General features: G+C 43.9%; 1 protein-coding gene across 1 annotated transcript in view; it reads right to left on the minus strand.

The window, feature by feature from the left end:
* The window catches only part of LOC111970756 (plexin-B1-like), a 149,773-nt gene that overhangs the window by 5,544 nt on the left and 123,510 nt on the right, over positions 1-20,719 (minus strand). The window contains exons 17-35 of the mRNA XM_070445843.1: positions 20,386-20,537; positions 20,055-20,297; positions 19,714-19,890; positions 18,849-19,071; positions 16,534-16,779; positions 15,845-16,030; positions 15,263-15,411; positions 15,065-15,165; positions 9,358-9,575; positions 8,250-8,428; positions 7,999-8,065; positions 6,860-7,006; positions 6,265-6,430; positions 2,599-2,702; positions 2,274-2,358; positions 1,901-2,061; positions 1,306-1,466; positions 844-991; positions 506-646 (exon numbers count right to left, since the gene is read on the minus strand). Of these exons, the coding sequence (XP_070301944.1) occupies positions 506-646; positions 844-991; positions 1,306-1,466; positions 1,901-2,061; positions 2,274-2,358; positions 2,599-2,702; positions 6,265-6,430; positions 6,860-7,006; positions 7,999-8,065; positions 8,250-8,428; positions 9,358-9,575; positions 15,065-15,165; positions 15,263-15,411; positions 15,845-16,030; positions 16,534-16,779; positions 18,849-19,071; positions 19,714-19,890; positions 20,055-20,297; positions 20,386-20,537 (3,054 nt within the window). The remainder of the gene's footprint in view (positions 1-505; positions 647-843; positions 992-1,305; positions 1,467-1,900; positions 2,062-2,273; positions 2,359-2,598; positions 2,703-6,264; positions 6,431-6,859; positions 7,007-7,998; positions 8,066-8,249; positions 8,429-9,357; positions 9,576-15,064; positions 15,166-15,262; positions 15,412-15,844; positions 16,031-16,533; positions 16,780-18,848; positions 19,072-19,713; positions 19,891-20,054; positions 20,298-20,385; positions 20,538-20,719) is intronic.

Raw genomic sequence — 20,719 nt, forward strand, 5'->3', positions numbered from 1 at the left:
CCTTAACTAGCATTGAAAAAGTTAATCCATTCTTCTCTAATTAAAAATCTCCTTAATTTCTGAATTGCACTTGTAAAGTCAATAGACTACAGTAACCTACGCTTCAGAGGGGCAGGTAGTCTACACACACTGGCAAAGATTTTTAGCTGGCAGGAAGAAACTGGAATACGTTTCTGAGTGACACAGTGAGGGCTTTGCATAGGCGCTTTGTTGCGGGACCGAAAAAAATGCCCGGAACGTAAAAGAACGTTATTAACCAGTTCCAATGCTTTTAAAATAACGGTTCTATTCCAGAACAGATCACTTTCGTTCCCTGAACTTGATCCAACCCCTGCAAATAACCGATTAAAAGAATAGCAAACTCAATTTGATTCATCAAAAAATGTTACGTTTAAGGTAGAGCACTTTTAGTAGAGTGCAAAAACTGTGACGATGATGCGTTTGCCAAAAATCGCTTGAGTGAACAGTGTTTTACTGAATGAATAAACTGAAGTAAAAGACCAACCCTGGATAGTTCTGCTAGTGCGGAGTTCATCTCCTGGTCACTGGCAGAGATGGTCTGTCTGATGTCAGCGTAGTACCTTTCCACCATCTGCTTGTAACGGGGGATATCTCTGGCATAAAGCAGTTTGTTTATTGGTGAATCCTAGAGAAAGACAGAGAACGTGAGGGTGAGAGAGATTACCAGTTATAAAGAATCACCTCCACCTTCCACAGTTTCCATTGTCCCAGTCAACTCCTCCCCAGAGGGGTTGGGTTAAATGTGGAAGACACATTTCAGTTAAATGCATTCAGTTGTACAACTGACTAGGTATCCCTATTCCTTTCCCTCCTCTCGCTCACCCTGCCCAGTTTATGCTCTGAGGTGGTGCAAGAGTCCATGAAGGTCTGGGAGATGACCGTTAGCACGGCGTCCACGTGGTCCGAGGGCTGGACGTCAAAGATAAACTGGGGGTTCTTTACAATGTTGATCCAGAACCTCAGGGGCAAACTGGACAGAGGGAATGAGGGAGGGAAAGGGAGTTACATGTATGGATAAGTACTGTTATGTTCATATGTTACATATATCATCCAACCACATTATAACGTAAACACACATACACGTATGAAAGGACACAGACGTGGATGGTCTCAGGAGTCTGTGTGTGCGTGAGTGTGTACCTGTTGGTCTTCTAGATGTGGAAGGAATCAGGATGTGTGTGTGCATGCACGCATGTCTGCGTGTTTGCTTGTCTGCGTGTTTGCTTGTACACACTCGTGAGTGTGTGTGTGTTTGTGCTTCTGCCTAGGTGTGTATGTATGTACCTGTTGGTCTTCCAGATGTGGATGGTCTCAGGGTCGGTGATGGCGTGGTGCTGCGCCTGGTCGTCCAGCAGGTCAAAKAAGTACTTGACGGCCAGCGGAACGGGACGACTGGTTGACAGGATCACCGTGAACAGGTCGTCCACAAACTTCTGCAGAGTGCCCTGTGGAGGGAGGTGGAAGGTTAGGGGTTTTGCGCAGTTTTGAAAGTCAATGTGGGAGTGTATGTGTGTAGTAATAATTCATTATAATTTGAGGGGTGATTATGTTTGTCCTGTTACACACTTGTGGAAATGTGTTACCCAACTCCCCGAGACACCCGGAGGGAGTGCGGTCACAGCCAGGGTCACCATTGTCCAGGGCCCCTGCAGAAATTGGGGTCAAGTGCCTTGCTCAGGGCACAGCTACAGATGTTTCACCTTGTCGGCTCTGGGATTCAAACCAGTGACCTTTCAGTTACTGTCCCAAAGGTCTAACCTCCAGGCTACCTGCCGTGTGTGTGTGTGTGTGTGTGTCTACAGTATCTGCCAGGTGTGTGTGGGTGATATGTGAGTGCACGTACATGCAATGTGTGTGTCTGTGTGGCTCCAGTATCTACCTTCATGGAGAGCAGACGTGTGAGGTAGATCTCTGGTATTGCCTTGGCCCTCTCCCTCACGCTGCCGCGGCGGTGCTTGGGTAGCTCAGGCTCTTCGCCGGCTTTGACCAGGTGCCACAGCCTCACCCCGCCCTCGTCTGCATCCTCCAGCATGGGAGTCTCTGAACGGGGGAGGAGGACAGAAGAAAGGAGAAAGGTTGAGAAAGAGAGTTCGCAAGAAAGGGCCATTTAAAATGTTACATTATTTTACATACACAACGTTTCAGCCTAGTGGCCTTTCTCAAGATGAGATGCATCCATACTTATTCTACAAAAACTGGAACAACAAGACATTTCCCAGAGAGAGTGGAACTAAAATGCAAGTGCAACTCACTTTCACCTGCCACGTAGTCGTGGTTGTCGTGGTGGATGTGTTTGCTGTGGCGCGGGACCAAAGCCACTGTCGCGCCATCTGCAACCTGAAACACAACCACAACAGTGTTAGACATCACTCATGAATATGATATAGATGCACTATGAAGGCTTATGAATGCTTTGTGAATGCTTATGAAGGGTTAATGAAGTGTAATACTATTAATAAAGGCTTAGAAACATGAATTTGACAAAATCTTAAGACCATTACGAATGCTTAATGAATGCTTTACGGGGTGTTATAAACTCTTTGTAAAGCTTTATGACTGCTTGATGTGGGTGCAGACCTTGTAGTGTTGTAGTGTATTGAGGCGCTTCCAGTTGCCCTGGACAACAGATGTCAGGTCTTCATCAGACAGGATCAGATGACCTGCTACACCAGACCTCCACTCTGAAAACACCACAGTATGTAGACAGGCCTATACACAGAATGAAGACAGGCCTATACACAGAATGAACACACACAGTATGTTAGACAGGCCTATACACAGAATGAAGACAGGCCTATACACAGAATGAACACACACAGTATGTTAGACAGGCCTATACACAGAATGAACACACAGTATGTTAGACAGGCCTATACATGAATGCCACACAGTATGTTAGACAGGCCTTAAACAGAATGAACACACACAGTATGTTAGACAGGCCTATACACGAATGAAGACACACAGTATGTTAGACGGCCTATACACAGAATGAACACACACAGTATGTTAGACAGGCCTATACATAGAATGAACACACAGTATGTTAGACAGGCCTATACAAAGAATACCACACAGTATGTTAGACAGGCCTATACAGAATGAACACACACAGTATGTTAGACAGGCTATACATAGAATGAACACACAGTATGTTAGACGGCCTATACACAGAATGAACACACACAGTATGTTAGACAGGCCTATACACAGAATGAACACACACAGTATGTTAGACAGGCCTATACACAGAATGAACACACACCGTATGTTAGACAGGCCTATACACAGAATGAACACACACAGTATGTTAGACAGGCCTATACACAGAATGAACACACACCGTATGTTAGACAGGCCTATACACAGAATGAACACACACAGTATGTTAGACAGGCCTATACACAGAATGAACACACACAGTATGTTAGACAGGCCTATACACAGAATGAACACACCAGTATGTTAGATAGGCCTATACACAGAATGAACACACAGTATGTTAGACAGGCCTATACACAGAATGAACACACACAATATGTTAGACAGGCCTATACACAGAATGAAACAGAACACTATTATAATACACTACACATCACTTTAGGCTCAGTCACTACCAAGTAACATTCATCAGATCCAGTGAGTGAGTGAGGGGGGAAAGGGAGAGGTATGCGTCTGCGTGAAAGTGTGTGTGTGTGTGTGTGTGTGTGTGTGTGTGTGTGTGTGTGTGTGTGTGTGTGTGTGTGTCTGCAGTCACATCTTCCCAGAGGTGTGACCAAGTTACTAATTATTCAAGTCACAAGGTTCGAGTCTCAAGTCCAAGTCCCAAGTAGAACGGGTCAAGACTGGAGTCAAGTTCCAATTCTAACAGCAAGTTGTGGTATTCTAACAGCAAGTCAAGTTCCAAGTCGTGTATTCTAACAGCAAGTCAAGTCCAAGTGTGTATTCTAACAGCAAGTCAAGTCCAAGTGTGTATTCTAACAGCAAGTCAAGTCCAAGTCGTGTATTCTAACAGCAAGTCAAGTCCAAGACGTGTATTCTAACAGCAGTCAAGTCCAGAGTCGTGTTTTCTAACAGCAAGTCAAGTCCAAGACGTGTATTCTAACACGAAGTCAAGTCCAAGACGTGTATTTACCAGAAGTCAAGTCAAGTTGTGTATTCTAACAGCAAGTCAAGTCCAAGACGTGTATTCTAACAGCAAGTCAAGTCCAAGACGTGTATTCTAACAGCAAGTCAAGTGACAAGTTTAAGTCTCAAGTCAAGTAAAAAACTAAATCCATAAAAAACTAAATCTTTGTCTATTTATTGAGGCTACCAGACAGCCCTTTTCATTATTTTGTCTCCTCTAATTGTAAAATATGAACCTTGTTGCTGACGGCAAGGCAGGTTTATTTACAGGTCTTGAGCCAATGGTGAATGCGCCATATCATACCAAATATACACGGGAAATAGCCCAAAAGAAATATCCTCGGTATCAGGCTTATTAACCGGTCCTATCTGAACAGACACAGGTATTGGGCAAGACTGTACAGCCTCCCCTTGTGAAACCACATGGAATCTGTCTAACAGGAGCTCAAACAGGTAGGCCTACATAATAACATTATTATTACAATATTATTAACACTTGGCCCCCAGGACCATAGAATAACGCAATTGGCAAATACAACCAATAAACAGGTTCTACAATGTAAAAGGCAATTTCAACATTGATACAGTCGGCTTAATCAGACAATCATTTGTAATGATATTTCTTTCAGCACGCATCATTTTCTCTTAGTCTGACTCCAATGAGATCTACTATGTGCACTGAGGCCCGTGAGCTCCTATTACGCACAACCAAAATGACACAGACACAAGGATCTCCGACAGAACACGGGAAATATGAACAAAGGAAACCATACATTGAATTAAATAAACAGAACTTCTACCTCATGAGTCTTGCGAACATTCATGTGCGCTTTAAACATCACGCCCACTCAGAACAGGGTAAGAAATGTTTGGCTATATTAAAATGTATCGTAGGCCTATCAGACATGAAACAATCATGTCTATGTGTTGCAATAAAAGTTACGGCGATGGAATGATGAAATGCTAGCAATTATTTTACTATTAAATGGAATATAGATTTACCACATAGCACAGAAAACATTTCAACAAGAGAAAAAAAGCACTCTCCACTGGTGGGAGTTTGGAGAGCATCTTCCCACAGTAGTTTATAATTCATTTTAACAACAAATTCCAAATGCTAGTTTAAGTTAATTCTACATTTCAAGTAATTATTACATACCAAAAGACCTTTAAGGCCTATGTGAGTAATTGTTGCCCCATTGCTGGTGAGCTTGCAAAGTAAACAGTTAATATTATTGATCGCCCAATTTGTTTTGGAGCTGCATATTTATTTATTATGGTAATCCTCTCTCCCTACAATTTGACGTTTGAGCTTCACCCGATCCAATAGCTGTACAGCAAATCAGCAATCTGTTTGCTAGCTCACCCGACCTGTGTGGAGTGACAGTTTGCTGGTCCAATCAGAGTACCGAGTGTGCGTTTCACTAACCTATCTGTTGCAACTTGCATGTTTTTTTTTTTTTTTTTTACAAGGGCGATGCTGTGGCTCCTGTCTCTGGCTGTGTGTAGAGTAATCCACGTAGACTCTGTGCCACACAATGAGTGACAAAACATTACAAAACCTGGTCAGATAATTTCAAGTCATCAGTCTCAAGTCAAAGTCGAGTACCGGGTCTTGAGGCTTCAAGTCCAAGTCAAGTCATTTTATTTTCTATCAAGTCGAGTCTCCACAACTCTGCATCTTCCTGTGTGTGTGTTCCTCACCCAGGTCCAGAGAGTCTGTGTGTGTGTTCCTCACCCAGGTCCAGAGAGTCTGTGTGTGTGTTCCTCACCCAGGACCAGAGAGTCTGTGTGTGTGTTCCTCACCCAGGTCCAGAGAGTCTGTGTGTGTGTTCCTCACCCAGGACAGAGGAGTCCTGTGTGTGTGTTCTCACCCAGGTTCAGAGAGTCTGTGTGTGTGTTCCTCACCCAGGTCCAGAAGAGTTCTGTGTGTGTGTTCCTCACCCAGGACAGAGAGTCTGTGTGTGGTTTCCTCACCCAGGTCCAGAGAGTCTGGTGTGTGTGTTCCTCACCCAGGTCCAGAGAGTCTGTGTGTGTGTTCCTCACCCCAGGTCCAGAGAGTCTGTGTGTGTGTTCCTCACCCAGGTCCAGAGAGTCTGTGTGTGTGTTCCTCACCCAGGTCCAGAGAGTCTGTGTGTGGCCGGTGGGAGAAGGCGGTGCCCTTGTAGACCTGGTCCAGGAGTTTCTCCTTCACCTGGGTGATGGTGTCTATATCCAGCACCTTGGAGGGAAGCGGCTGCGTCTCATTCACCCCCTCGCCCTGCATCAACACGTTCAGGGTCTGGGGGGGGGGGGAGCTTTCAATCACTCACAAAACACACTTTCCTGGATGGTCGTTAGATCTATTTATCTCTGGTTTTTCACTGAAGAAAAAGAAGGGAGTGTGTGTGTGTGGTTAAACTGAGTCCCTCTTGTGAACCAACACTGGACTTTCCCCCTTACTAGCTCTGACTCCGCTGATAACTACTTTAGGAATTGAGGAAAAATGTACTTACTATGACTGAGATATGTGGTTGTCTCACCTAGCTATGTTAAGATGAATGCACTAACTGTAAGTCGCTCTGGATAAGAGCGTCCGCTAAACGACTAAAATGTAAAAAGAAATGTGTATGAGTGTTGTGTCTGAACGCTTGAATGTGTGTGTGGGTACACGTCTGAATGTGTGTGTGTGTTTGTCTTTGTGTGGCCGTATGAGTGTGTGTATTCTCACCAGGGTCTTGTACTCAACATCCTCTCGGAGGAGACGGTTGTCGTTGAGCGTGTATTTGGCCTTGCCAGTCACCGCGTCCACCGGCCCCTTGTCCACCTGGTGCTTGATAGCCCTGAACAACATGTAGAGAGACTCGCCTGCAGAGTCCTGGAGAGAGGGGGAGACAACAACAGTTAGCATCATGCTAGCGAAACAGGTAAACAATTAGCATTGCGCTAACATATCAGATTAACAATTAGAATCCTGCTAACAAATCAGGTAAACAGTCAGCATAATGCTAACAAATCAGGTAAACAGTCAGCATAATGCTAACAAATCAGATAAACAGTCAGCATAATATTAACAAATGTATGTAAACAGTTAACATCATGATAACCAATCCGGTAAACAATTAGCATCATGTTAACAATCATTGTCCTGGGAAAGACGAGGAGACACAACATTTACCAACATGCTAAAAATGTATTCCTCCATTTCGCCTGCTAATGAATGCTAATGCTAGTAGCCAATTTGACCCACTCTGCTTAAAACTGGCATGGATAACATAGCCAAGATTCACAACCCTGGAATAAAGCCTTGGGCTAGTCGGAATTCTTTGAAAGTGCATCCTTCCTTCCTTGAAGTCATTACTGATTAGAAATGACTGAACAGGTGAAAGCCCTGTGGTGGCATCCTTTCATTTCTGTCCAATTGTGGCTAAACAGTGATTACTTCAAGGATGTACTCAGTCCTGACACGACTCATGTGGAACACAACGAGGGAGAGCTGTGACATACTGCTCTGGATAAGAATACTGTAAATGCAATATTCATGCAGAAAGGGTTTGAGCTTTGATTGGTTCTCTTTTTTCTTTCCTTAGAGTTTTGGACCTCACTTTGTTTGGATGTGAGAATCCAACAGTTGTATTAGAAGGGGTGCGGTACCCTCAGGATCTGTTTGTGGTTGTACATGTGGGTGTTGGAGTGAGAAATACACAGAAAAAAAAAAAAAAAAGAACAGCCCTTTTCATTAACCGACACTTCGTGCCATCAACATCAAGGAACCTTTCCAGACTCTGAAGTCAGGAAGACTGAGTTTGGTGTCAGCCAGACTAATCATTTCCTCCTCTGTGTGGAAGTAATTCCTGTGGACCGACTCACCCTGAGGAAAGCATAGAGGCTGATGGACATCCAGTTGGTCAGCAGCTTCTCCACCACTGTCTCCGTTCTGTAAAGCAAAAAATCACTTACACATATTCTCTCTCATACACACCCTGACCTACACCCCCCCCACACACACCCTGACCTACACCCCCCCACACACACCCTGACCTACACCCCCCCACACACACCCTGACCTACACACACCTTGACCTACACCCCCCGCCCCCCACAATCTCTTCCTATCTTACCTCCGCAGCATGAGTTTAGGGTTCTTGACCACGTACTGCTCCACCAGGTCATTGAGCAGGGTCTTGAGGATGTCTGTGAAGTACTCCAGTTTACCATGCAGCGCCACAGTCAGGAGAGAGGCCACGTAGGCCCGGTCCCTTGGCGAGAACGTCCGCTGGCTCTCTAGGGTATGGATGAACTGGTAGCGAGGTGTAAGAGAAACGACAGCGTGAGAGAAAAAAAATGTAACGGCTAAATATCTCTCCCATTATATTTCAACCAGGGGAGGCTGGTGTAGTGAAGAGGATGTAATTTCAGTAACAAACAAAAAACGTATTTAGGAATCCCCCTTATAAAATGATACCTATGTCTGTTATAGGCTACCGCTACACAGTTTCAAAACCATAGAAATATAATCCATAGAATGGGCTTGGAACCTCTAATCCTGGTAATTTGACTGGTAAACTCATGGGTGCATTCGCAATGGCTGACTGGTATAGTGATGAGATCTGATGCTGGATTGCCATGGTACGATATGATGCTAACTAATGTGGCTCATGCAATGCAATGTATTTTTTGTAATGTCAGTTGAGTTGACTCAACAAATCACAGCACAGATTGATGGGTACGTTTCCTGCTTTTACTTCCTGCTTTGCTCCTATGGGTACACCAGTCCACCCATTTTGCCATCATTGACTTGGGAAGCCTTTTCTATGGATTCTATTTCTATGATTCGAACCCTCCTGAGCAGCGCAGCGGTCTAAGGCCTGCATCTCAGTGCAAGAGGCGTCACTACAGTCCCTGGTTCAATTCCAGGCTGGATCACATCCGGCCGTGATTGGGAGTCCCATAGGGCGGCACACAATTGGCCCAGGGTCGTCTGTGTTTGGGGTAGGCTGTCATTGTAAACTGACTTGCCTAGTTAAATAATGGTTAAATAAATAAAACATACACGTTTAGTATTGCCAGGTGAGGTCAGCTACCAATATTCTTCACTGCATTCATACCTTGCCTGCTTTCCTTCAAAAACACTTGTCTAAAACAAATTTGTTTTAGACTATCAAGAGTCCAATAACATAGTAAGAATCGGTCCAGTTCTTTCACCAATCATCATCACTGTCCCCCTACCTTGGTGAGGAAGAGTTTGCTGTTGAGCAGGTTAGAAAGCTGCACCAGGCCCTGCTCCACTGTGGCCCGCCGACTCTCCTGCACGTCCAGATCCCTCCGCAGGGGCGACTCGCGGTGGCCCGGGAAGAAGATCCGCTCGGCATAGCGCCGGTAGTCCAGGAAGGGGATGCCCGAGCCCACCAGGTCACTGGACATGTCCATCATCTCCGTCATCAGGTCTAGAGGAGCAGGGTCAGGAGTTCAAAGGTTAAGGGGGTGCAACTTWAAAAAAATATATATATTAACCCACCCCCCCTATTCGGAGGACACATATCTTGTTGGTTTTTTACAGCTTTTGTGCTACATTTTACATATACATTTTACATTTATGGTACTTTTATATATAATCACATAATGATACATTACCAAACATAAGCTCATTAATGCTGTCGTTCTGCCCCTGAACAAGGCAGTTAACCCACTGTTCCTAGGCCGGCATTGAAAATAACATTGTTCTTAACTGACTTGCCTAGTTAAATAAATAAATAATAAATAAAATCCCAACCCTCAGCCACTCTAAGCCCATCCCACCTATCACCATAGACCACCCTCATTTGGTTTCCATGTGCCATGTATTTTTCAATTATGCTGTGATGTTTTACATACATGTTGAACCTTTCTAATAGTATAGAATCCACAGATTGTGAGCTGAAGATGAAAACCTTTCCTACGACTATTATTATATTATTTATTGACTGACTATGGCTTTCCAAATCGACCAAAATATATATATATATATTCTGTTGGTGGCAAGAATTGTGTATAATAATTTAAATTGAAGCACTAAGTGTTGAATCAAGTGTTGTTTTTTGTACCAGTTCATAAACCATGTGCCATGGAATCGATACATCGAAAATCTCTTCCCATTTATTTTGCAACCTGTATGCCGCAGCTGTCAATATTTTGTCCTCAAATGAAACTGKTATATTTTTCTATTTATGCCAGTTCCTTTCAGCCAATTTATATATTTAATATATGGCAGGCAAACAAGTTCCCTACCTTCTTCCTTTTCCACTTGCCTCCTCCATTTTTGTGGTAATGCTGAAAATCAGTTGGTTGTAARTTTGGATTGAGCAGACATTCTCATATATTTTCCATAGCTGCATTTGTGACATAACTCCTCCCTTTATATTCATAATATAATTAATACATATAGTCTATTTGAAGATTTCTTTCTATAAAGAATGTATTTTTATCAAATCAGTATATTTGAGTTTAACCATAACATTTGTTGTAATATTTGTTCTATCTTTTCTGGAGGATAAAACTGAAATTGTAACCAGCGTTGTATGGCTTGTTTAAGAAAGGGCAATACTTTAAACTAAATGTAATTTTAAATTAGTCCGAAATGAGAAGGTGTAATCTGTATAAAAGCAAAAAGGCAATTTTTAAACAAAGGATGAGCCTTTCTTAATAATCTACCGGAGAACTATCTGGGGTTTAAGTATAACTTATGTATGAGTGAAGCGTTTAGTGAGAGGTTTAAAGCTTTAATATTTAATCATTTTAGTCCCCCAAACTCATAATCATTATATAAATAGGCACTTTTCATTTTGTCTGSCTTAGCATTCCAAATAAAATGAAATATTTTTTTGCTCATATGATTTTAAACAAGTTGTCTGGAGTAGGCAGTGCCATTAGTAAGTAAACTGTGATAGGACCAAAGAGTTAATCAATGTGATTTTTCCATAAATAGACAAGTATTTATCTATTTAGAATAGAATCTTATCTATTTTTGCAAACATTCTATTGAAATTGATTGTGATAAGTTCATTTATATTTTTTGAGATGTGAATACCAAGTTTGTCTAACTTCACCATCCGCCTATTTTAATTGGTAAACTACAAGGTAGTGTAAACACTATTTTTTTAACGATCCAATACGTAATATGGTACACTTGTCATAATTAGGTTTTAGTCCAGAGAGGCTAGAAAAGTTATCAAGATCTTCAATGAGACTGTGCAGGGATCCAGATTGCGGACTTAATAAAAAACTGGAGTCATCCACATACATTGACACTTTTGTTTTTATCCCCTGGATTTCTAACCCCTTGATGTTCTTGTTGGATCTAATTTTAATAGCTAGCATTTCAATGGCCATAATAAATAGATATGGAGACAACGGACAGCCTCGTTTTACTCCACTTAAAAGCTCAATGAGAAGTAACAATTATTTACTATTTTACATCTGGGGTTGCTGTACATAACTTAAACCATTGTATAAGAGATTTACCGAAACTAAAGTAATCCAGGCATTTATATATAAATTCTAGTCGTACTTTATCAAACGCCTTTTCAAAATCTGATATGAAGACCAGGCCTGGTATCTTTGATGTTTCATAGATTTCAATTGTTTCAAGTAATTCTCGTATATTATCGCCAATATATATCGTCCATGTAAAAAACCTGTCTGATCAGGATGAACAATATCTGGTAAAACCTTGTTTATTCTATGTGCTATGCATTCCGCCAGGATTTTCACATCACAACATTGAAGTGTGAAAGGCCTCCAGTTTTTTTATTAAATGGACTGGATCTTTATACTTACCACCTGGATCCTGTTTTAGTAATAATGAAATCAGACCTTCTTGTTGAGTACCTGAAAGTCTACCATTGTCATAAGACTGAGTACATCAAAAAAAGGTCTGAAATCTCTCTACTGGTATACCATCAAGCCCTGGTGTTGTTCCAGACTGAAAATATTTAATTGCCAAAAAAAGTTCCTCTTCTGTAAGTTGGCCTTCACACAGGTCTTTCTGTAAATGTTACATTTGACATTATTATTATTATTATTAGGAAAGAAATCCTCCAGTTAACATCAATCAGTGTAAATGGAGGAGCTTAAAATATTTTGCTTCCTCTCTCAAAATATAATTTGGTGAATCATGGATGACTCCATCATTTGTAACGAGTTTCTGTAAATAACTTTTGGTAGCATTTCTACGTTGAAGATTCACCATTTTCCATCCAATTCGCTTTATTTTTGTAATACATTATACTTAATGGTTCTTGAATAAKTATCTCCAATTCTTTTTGTTTTTCCTCTAACCTATTTTGTGCCTCTATAGTAGTTTCCTTACCATCTACCTGCGCTGTTACTTCCTCTATTTCCTTTATTAGTCTGATCTCTTTTAACCTAAACCGCTTTTGTTTTTTGTTTTTAAATTTATTTATTTTATACATTTTATCCCCTTTTCTCCTCAATTTTCGTGGTATCCAATCGCTAGTAATTACTATCTTGTCTCATCGCTACAACTCCCGTACGGGCTCGGGAGAGACGAAGGTCGAAAGCCATGCGTCCTCCGAAGTACAACCCAACCAAGCCGCACTACTTCTTAACACAGCGCGCCTCCAACCCGGAAGCCAGCCGCACCAATGGGTCGGAGAAACACCGTGCACCCGCCCCCCTTGGTTAGCGCGCACTGCCCCCGGCCCGCCACAGGAGTCGCTGGAGCGCGATGAGACAAGATATCCCTACCGGCCAAACCCTCCCTAACCGGACGACGCTATCCGCAGTTGTGCGTCGCCCCACGGACCTCCCGGTCGCGGCCGGCTGCGACAGAGCCTGGGCGCGAACCCAGAGACTCTGGTGGCGCAGCTAGCACTGCGATGCAGTGCTCTAGACCACTGCGCCACCCGGGAGGCCGCTTTTGTTTTAATGATGAGTATTGTATGGCCTCTAAAAGTACATTTAAAAGTGTCCCATACAAGGGGGTGTGACCTTGCTCGGAACATGTGCCAATCAAAAAAGGGCTGACTTTTATTTGTTTTGTTTATTTGGATCCCGGTTAGCTTTTGCAGAAGCAGCAAATCAAATAAAAATGTATTTGTCGCATGCGTAGTAAACAACAGGTGTTCCCAACAAGGCAGAGAAAAATAGAAAAATAATAGAAAGATAAGAGGAAGAATAAATAAACAGGAATAGTTACAAGAGCAGCTACTTCCTGTGGTCCACAATAAACTAAACATGACAAGTAACAAATCACTGATACACAAGGACAGTCACACACATTTTAAATAAAACGATATACAAACACAACTAAAAACAATAAAACAAAAAATGTTGGGGTTTTATTTTTCCTTTATTTATACAGGTTTTTTCTCATTGAGATAATATCTATTTTCCAAGAAAGACCTGGTCCAATAGCCAAAAAACTTCTCATTAAGCATTACAGATATGTAACTTCAATGTTACGTTAAAATCTCCAATACACCAGTCTCCAACACGATGCAAAGCTTACAATGAATCAGCCAATCGATGTGCTTTCTGTGCAACAGCCGTAGTTGGCCTTGTGCAGCCGTATCGAAGCTCATTGAAGACCTGTATGTAAGCATTGTCCACAGATTTCAACTAGCAGTGGACTCTTCCTGTATTTCTTTTCTTTTTTTGTGTGTTAGAGAGTGTCTGTGTGTGTCCACTCACAGTCCCGCCACTCCAGTGAAAGTCAGTGGAGAAAAGAGGCCCCTTAAAAAGGCTATACAGAACTTTTGGATTTTAAGCTAAAAGGGTCAGCTAAATGAACASATATATTGTCCAGAAGTTACCTCATTGGACAAAAAGGGGTACACTCCCCAGAACCATGAGAAACATCCCTCAGGGAGCTCGACTCATGGTTTTTAATGTTGTCAATATTATTGCAGAGCCAAGTTTCCACACTTTGGTCTGGACAATAAAGTTTATTTTAGTCCGACTGAACGATGGAATGCTGACGTTGAAACTAGATGCTGAGAATTGTGTTATTGCTTCAAAAGCAATGAATGTTGACATTGGGCGAGGAGTGGGGCCAAAATTAAACTTGTTATTGTCAGAAGCCCACTGAGTGGAATTCGAAGATATTTCATACGCACAGGGATTATATGATCAGATCATTATATAAAAAAAAGTTCAAAAACAAAATGGATCCATCCGCGTCAAGGATAAATAAACACACAGGGGGTTCTCGTTTTTCTATCAGAGTTCTATCAGGGTTCACAAACTGAAAGGACTGGATAGGTGAGAAATATAGAAAGAGCCTGCTACTTCCCTATTGGGGGGGTTAGTAATATATTGAAATGTCTCTCTTCCCATGTCTCTCCTATTGGGGGGTTAGTAATATATTGAAATGTCTCTCTTCCCATGTCTCTCCTATTGGGGGGTTAGTAATATATTGAAATGTCTCTCTTCCCATGTCTCTCCTATTGGGGGATAAGTAATATATTGAAATGTCTCTCTTCCCATGTCTCTCCATTTGGGCGGTTAGTAATATATTGAAATGTCTCTCTTCCAATGTCTCTTCCTCCCTCATATCACATTTCTCTGTCTCTTTCGGAGCAATTCAGGTGTGTTAGTGCTGGGCTGGAACAAAATCCTGTACACTGCCACCCTCCAGGACCAGAAGTGCCAAACCACTGTTCTATTTAGACTGTCTGCTGTGGTGTGTGACTGAACTGGGAACTCTTTCTCGCAGCAGTATCCCCAACTCTTTCTTGTCACTTCTCTCACAATATACCACGGTCTCTCTCTATATCCCTCTAACTCTGCCTGTGGGGGAGAAGGTTGGTGCATTGAAATATAATGCATCTGCTTGTACCTCCTAGTTATTGGAACCCTCAATATGGCCATTGACTTGAAAGGGGATGTAGGTTCTATTAATTCTATTTTTATGGATTAGTTAGTGTTGGGGTCTGACCTGTGAACTCCTTCTTGCAGCGGTCTCTCACACTGGTCTCCAGGTTCTCCAGTTGGATCTGAACCTTCTTGTAGTCCCTCAGAGCCTGTTTACTCTTCCTCCTGTTAACACGCGCGCACACACACCACATTAGAACTGTACTCACATCCCAAGATACAGAAGGTTCACGTAAACAAATACCTGTGCACACACACATACCTGTAGATGAGCACTATGATGAGGACGATGAGGGCTAGGATGGAGGCCCCCATGCCCACCCCTACCTGGGCCTCCAGGGGGAAGGTGGACAGGCTGAGGATGTCGTACTGCACCGTACCCAGGGAGAAGTTCAGGTTGCCCATGTGGACCTGGAACACACACAGACAAATCTGCTATGGCGCTAGACTGTACAAGCTGGGGTTAGGGTTAATTAGCCTCAAATGGGGTGAGGGAGCCAAATGAGACTACTGAGATGTGTCAACCGTGTTTTTATCAGAAAACCTTACTGTCGACTCAGTCCTCCCATTTGTCTTTCCTCAATGTCTCTCTCTCTCTCAAAGCGCATTGGAGGACAAGGTCCGAGTGAGGGACCTTGGATCCTCTCCTCCAATGCGCCTTGAGAGAGAAGTGACAAACGGAGGAAACAAGGACAGAGGAAGCAAGGATTTGACAACTAATAATGTTTTTAGACACAGCCCTATTGTGTTGGAATGAATGCTCTTATCTATCTTGTGTACTGTAATGTGTWTGTTTGTCCTCAGGACAGTGCGTACAGGAACAGAACTGCAGAGGTGGACTCACGGTGAACTCGGGAAGCGTGTCGGCACCCTCGCGTTTCCTTCCACTGTTGGGGGGTCCCGGGAAGGGCTGCTGGGGTGGGGGCTCGCAGTACAGGTGGTTCCTGGTCAGGGTCTTCACAGCACACACCCCCTCCCCCACCAACACCACCACCTCCTCTTTAGAGATGGCCAGGTCCAAGTTCTCACCCTAGGGAGGGGGGAGAGAGACATAGAAAGACGGGGAGTATGAGATGAAGAGAGGACGAAAGAGAGAGAAGATATTACCACATTGAGCATCATGCTGGAATCAAAACTTCTGTATTCCTTTTCTTTGGAACATTCCTCTATTTCCCCAATGTGCAGGTCTATCTTTCATGGGAGTCTAGCCTTCCACTACACAGACAGGGGGATAGAATGAAAGCGTTTTATTTGCGACTGCAACTTTCAGCTACAAGGTCTTCCAGTTGAGTGGAAAGACTTGCAATGAAATAAGACATAATTTCCATTCTATCCCCTTGCCTTGGCTTTATAGTAGTACCTAGTGGGTAATGCTAACCTCCAGCTGTCAACTGTACATGCTGTTAGCCTGAAGCTGGCTAGCCTCCAGCAGCTTATTTACCAAGTTGAGAGAGTAACAGCTAGCGGACAATGCTAACCTCCAGCAGCTTATTTAACATGTTGAGAGAGTAGCAGCTAGCGGCTAACGCTAACCTCCAGCTGAATAAAGCTTCCTGGGTTGTAGCGGTAGGGCTTGAGGGGCTCCTGCTGGTTGAGCGGGTGCAGCACGGGGTTAGGCTCGTAGCTGAAGGCCCCCTGGGGGCTGACGGTACCAAACGGGAAGCGCAGGTTGTCCAGGAGGAAGGCCACGTCCACCTGCGAGCCCCACACAGAGGGCTCCACTGCCGGGCTCCGGCACAGGATCAGACTGGACGAGTTGACCTCGCAACGCTCAATGTACTGGTGGAGGGAGATAGAGAAGAGGGGGAGGAGTGAAACAATCCATTAATCAAATGCATTTATAAAGCACTTTTTACATCAGCAGTTGTCACAAAGCACTTTTAAATAACCCAAGATGGAGGGCAGCAGGGCAGTATCTTCCGAGATTCCTAAAGATTGGAAAGCTGCCGCGGTCATCCCCCTCTTCAAAGGGGGTGACACTCTAGACCCAAACTGTTACAGACCTATATCCTTCCCTGCCTTTCCAAAGTCTTCGAAAGCCAAGTTAACAAACAGATCACTGACCATTTCGAATCCCACCGTACCTTCTCCACTGTGCAATACGGTTTCCGAGCTGGTCACGGGTGTACCTCAGCCACTCTCAAGGTACTAAACAATATCATAACCGCCATTGATAAAAGACAGTACTGTGCAGCCGTCTTCATCGACCTGGCCAAGGCTTTCGACTCTGTCAATCACCGTATTCTTATCAGCAGACTCAAAAGCCTTGATTTCTCTAATGACTGCCTCGCCTGGTTCACGAACTACTTCTCTGATAGAGTTCAGTTTGTCAAATCGGAGGGCCTGTTGTCCAGACCTCTGGCAGTCTCTATGGGGGTACCACAGGGTTAAATTCTCGGGCCGACTCTTTTCTCTGTATACATCAATGATGTTGCTCTTGCTGCTGGTGATTCTTTGATCCACCTCAACGCAGACGACACCATTCTGTATACATCTGGCCCTTCTTTGGACACTGTGTTAACAAACCTCCAAACAAGCTTCAATGCCATACAACACTCCTTCCGTGGCCTCCAACTGCTCTTAAATGCAAGTAAAACTAAATGCATGCTCTTCAACCGATCGCTGCCCGCACCTGCCCGCCCACCCGACTAGCTTCATTACTCTGGACGGTTCTGACTTAGAATATGTGGACAACTACAAATACCTAGGTGTCTGATTAGACTGTAAACTTTCCTTCCAGACTCATATTAAGCATCTCCAATCCAAAGTCAAATCTAGAATCAGCTTCCTATTTCGCCTCCTTCACTGACGCTGCCAAACTTACCCTCGTAAAACTGACTATCCTACCGATCCTCGACTTCGGCGATGTCATTTACAAAATAGCCTCCAACTCTCTACTCAGCAAACTGGATTCAGTCTATCACAGTGCCATCCGTATTGTCGCCGAAGCCCCATATACCACCCACCACTGCGACCTGTATGCTCTCGTCAGCTGGCCCTCGCTACATATTCGTCACCAGACCCACTGGCTCCAGGTCGTCTATAAAACTTTGCTATGTAAAGCTCCGCCTTCTCAGCTCACTGGTCACCATAACAACACCCACCCGTAGCACGCGCTCCAGCAGGTATATTTCACTGGTCATCCCCAAAGCCAACACCTCTTTGGCCGCCTTTCTTTCCAGTTCTCTGCTGCCAATKACTGGAACGAATTGCATAAATTGCTGAAGTTGGAGACTTATATTTCCCTCACTAACTTTAGCAGCTTACCGATCGCTGCAACTGTATATAGCCCATCTGTAAATGGCCCATCCAACTACCTACCTCATCCCCATTATGGTTTTTATTTACTTTTTTTGCTCTTTTGCACACAAGTATTTCTACTTGCACATCATCATCTGCACATCTATCACTCCAGTGTTAATTTGCTAAATTGTAATTACTTCGCTACTATGGCCTATTTATTGCCTTACCTCCTTACTCCATTTGCACACACTGTATATAGATTTTTCTGTTATTGACTGTACTTTTGTTTATCCTATGTAACTCTGTGTTGTTGTTTTATGTCGCACTGCTTTGCTTTATCTTGGCCATGTCGCAGTTGTAAATGAGAACTTGTTCTCAACTGGTCTACCTGGTTAAATAAAGGTGAAATAATAAAAAATAATTTAAAAAAGTTACAATATTACTCCTTAGAATAGATTCTACAAAATACAGGAGAAAGATACATTTCATCTATACAGTCCTGAAACACACTCACCACCCACTCTCCTTCCCTCACCACCCACTCTCCTTCCCTCACCACCCACTCTCCTTCCCTCACCACCCACTCTCCTTCCCTCACCACACACCTGTATGATTGAGCAGACTGGGTCCCCAGGGCAGTTGGGCTCCGGTACGATCCTGCGATGCCTCCACAGCACCTTGTCCTCCGTCTCATGCTCCCTTTCTCCTCCACTCCTCCTCCTCCTTCTCCTCTGGGGGATGGACTCCCAGGGGAACACAGTGACCAACATGTTAGGTTGCTGTACCACATCCAGGTTGTGACCCGACACGAAGATCAGACGGCCACCGCTATACACAGAGAGGGGAGGAAATGTCACAAACCCATAGAAATACAATTACTAGAACGAAAAGGTTGTGGCCCAACACAAAGAGCAGACACCCACCTCTACACAAACAGAGAGGGAGGAGATGTGTCACAACACCTGTATGAGTGGGGCCAGGGACACTGAATTTAGGCTTAGAAATCCTTCTTTAACCTGTGTCCTCCCTTCATCTACACTGATTGAAGTGGATTTAACAAGTGACATCAATAAGGGATCATAGCTTTCACCTGGGTTCACCTGGTCTGTCTATGTCAAGGAAAGAGCAGGTGTTCATAATGTTTTGTATGTATGAGTGGGGCCAGGGACTCTGAACTTTAGATGGACCAGACAGACACTGCTACACACAGAGATAAGGAGGACAATGTTTTGTCATGAACGTAGAAATATAACTACTAGAATGGTAATTCCCATTCAAGTTAATGTTCTGTGATGGTCAGACTTGCGGCCATATTGAGTGTCCACTCGAGTGTTTCAGTCCAGTGGGGTCAAGTCCATTCAACTTTAGATCATTTTTATCAAGACGTTCCCTTAAGCGAAGTTCACGTAAACCAACTTCAGTTCACTTCAAGTAACACATCTATAGATCTGTAAGAGGTCACACACACACCTGAGGAAGCTCTTGGCGGGCGCGGCCTGGGTGATGTTGGGGTTGGGGGTGAAGCGGTAGGCCGACTCGTGAAGGTGGCGCTGGCTGTTGCCATAGTGAAGCGTCACGCGGTGATCGCCCGTCCTGTTGCTGCTGCCCGTCACACACACCACACTGCCCTCCTGGACCTCCGACGAACTGGGGGGAGGAAGAGGAGAGGGAGGGTAGTTGAGAACCGAGAAGTCGTACAATACGGCAAATAGGATCATGTATCAATGGCTGTGTGTGTGTGTGTGTGTGTGTGTGTGTGTGTGTGTGTGTGTATGTGTGTGTACATGAGTTTGTGTTTCATAATCACTCACATGACACAGGGCACTCCTCCCACAGTGACAGTGATGTCAGAGGGGCGTCCCGTGAGCAGGTTCCTCCCAGTGATGGTAAGGGATGATCCCCCCGCCATGGGACCCCTCTGGGGGGACACCTCCATCACAAAGGGGTCCTGGTAACTGAACCTCTGGCTGGAGAGGCCAAACTCTCCCCCGCTCACTTCTACTGACACCTGGCCCATCTTCTCTCCCCCGCTGGCTTCAGTCTTACACACGATCCTACAGAAAACACACAAACGCACAGATTGAAGACGACGCGTCCGAGAAATAGTCATCTCACACACACTCTCTCATTCACAGTCCTTACCTGGAGGAGACCTCGTAGAGGTGGGGGATGACAGAGCAAGACACCCCGGCCACACTGACAGAGTGGAGAATGTCCTCAGCCTTCTGGCCCAGGTTGGACCCTGAGATGGTCACCACCGTGCCCCCCTCCACCAGACCTGACAGGGGCTCGATCTAACAAACATATCCTCCAACATAAGCCTCAACAGTATTAAGATATCTCTATATATTACTCATGTCTATATATATTACTCATGTTTCTATATATTACTCACGTCTCTATATATATTACTCACGTCTCTATATATATTACTCACGTCTCTATATATATTACTCACGTCTCTATATATATTACT

This window comes from Salvelinus sp. IW2-2015, linkage group LG11 (genome assembly GCF_002910315.2).
Source record: "Salvelinus sp. IW2-2015 linkage group LG11, ASM291031v2, whole genome shotgun sequence".
NCBI lineage: Eukaryota > Metazoa > Chordata > Actinopteri > Salmoniformes > Salmonidae > Salvelinus > Salvelinus sp. IW2-2015.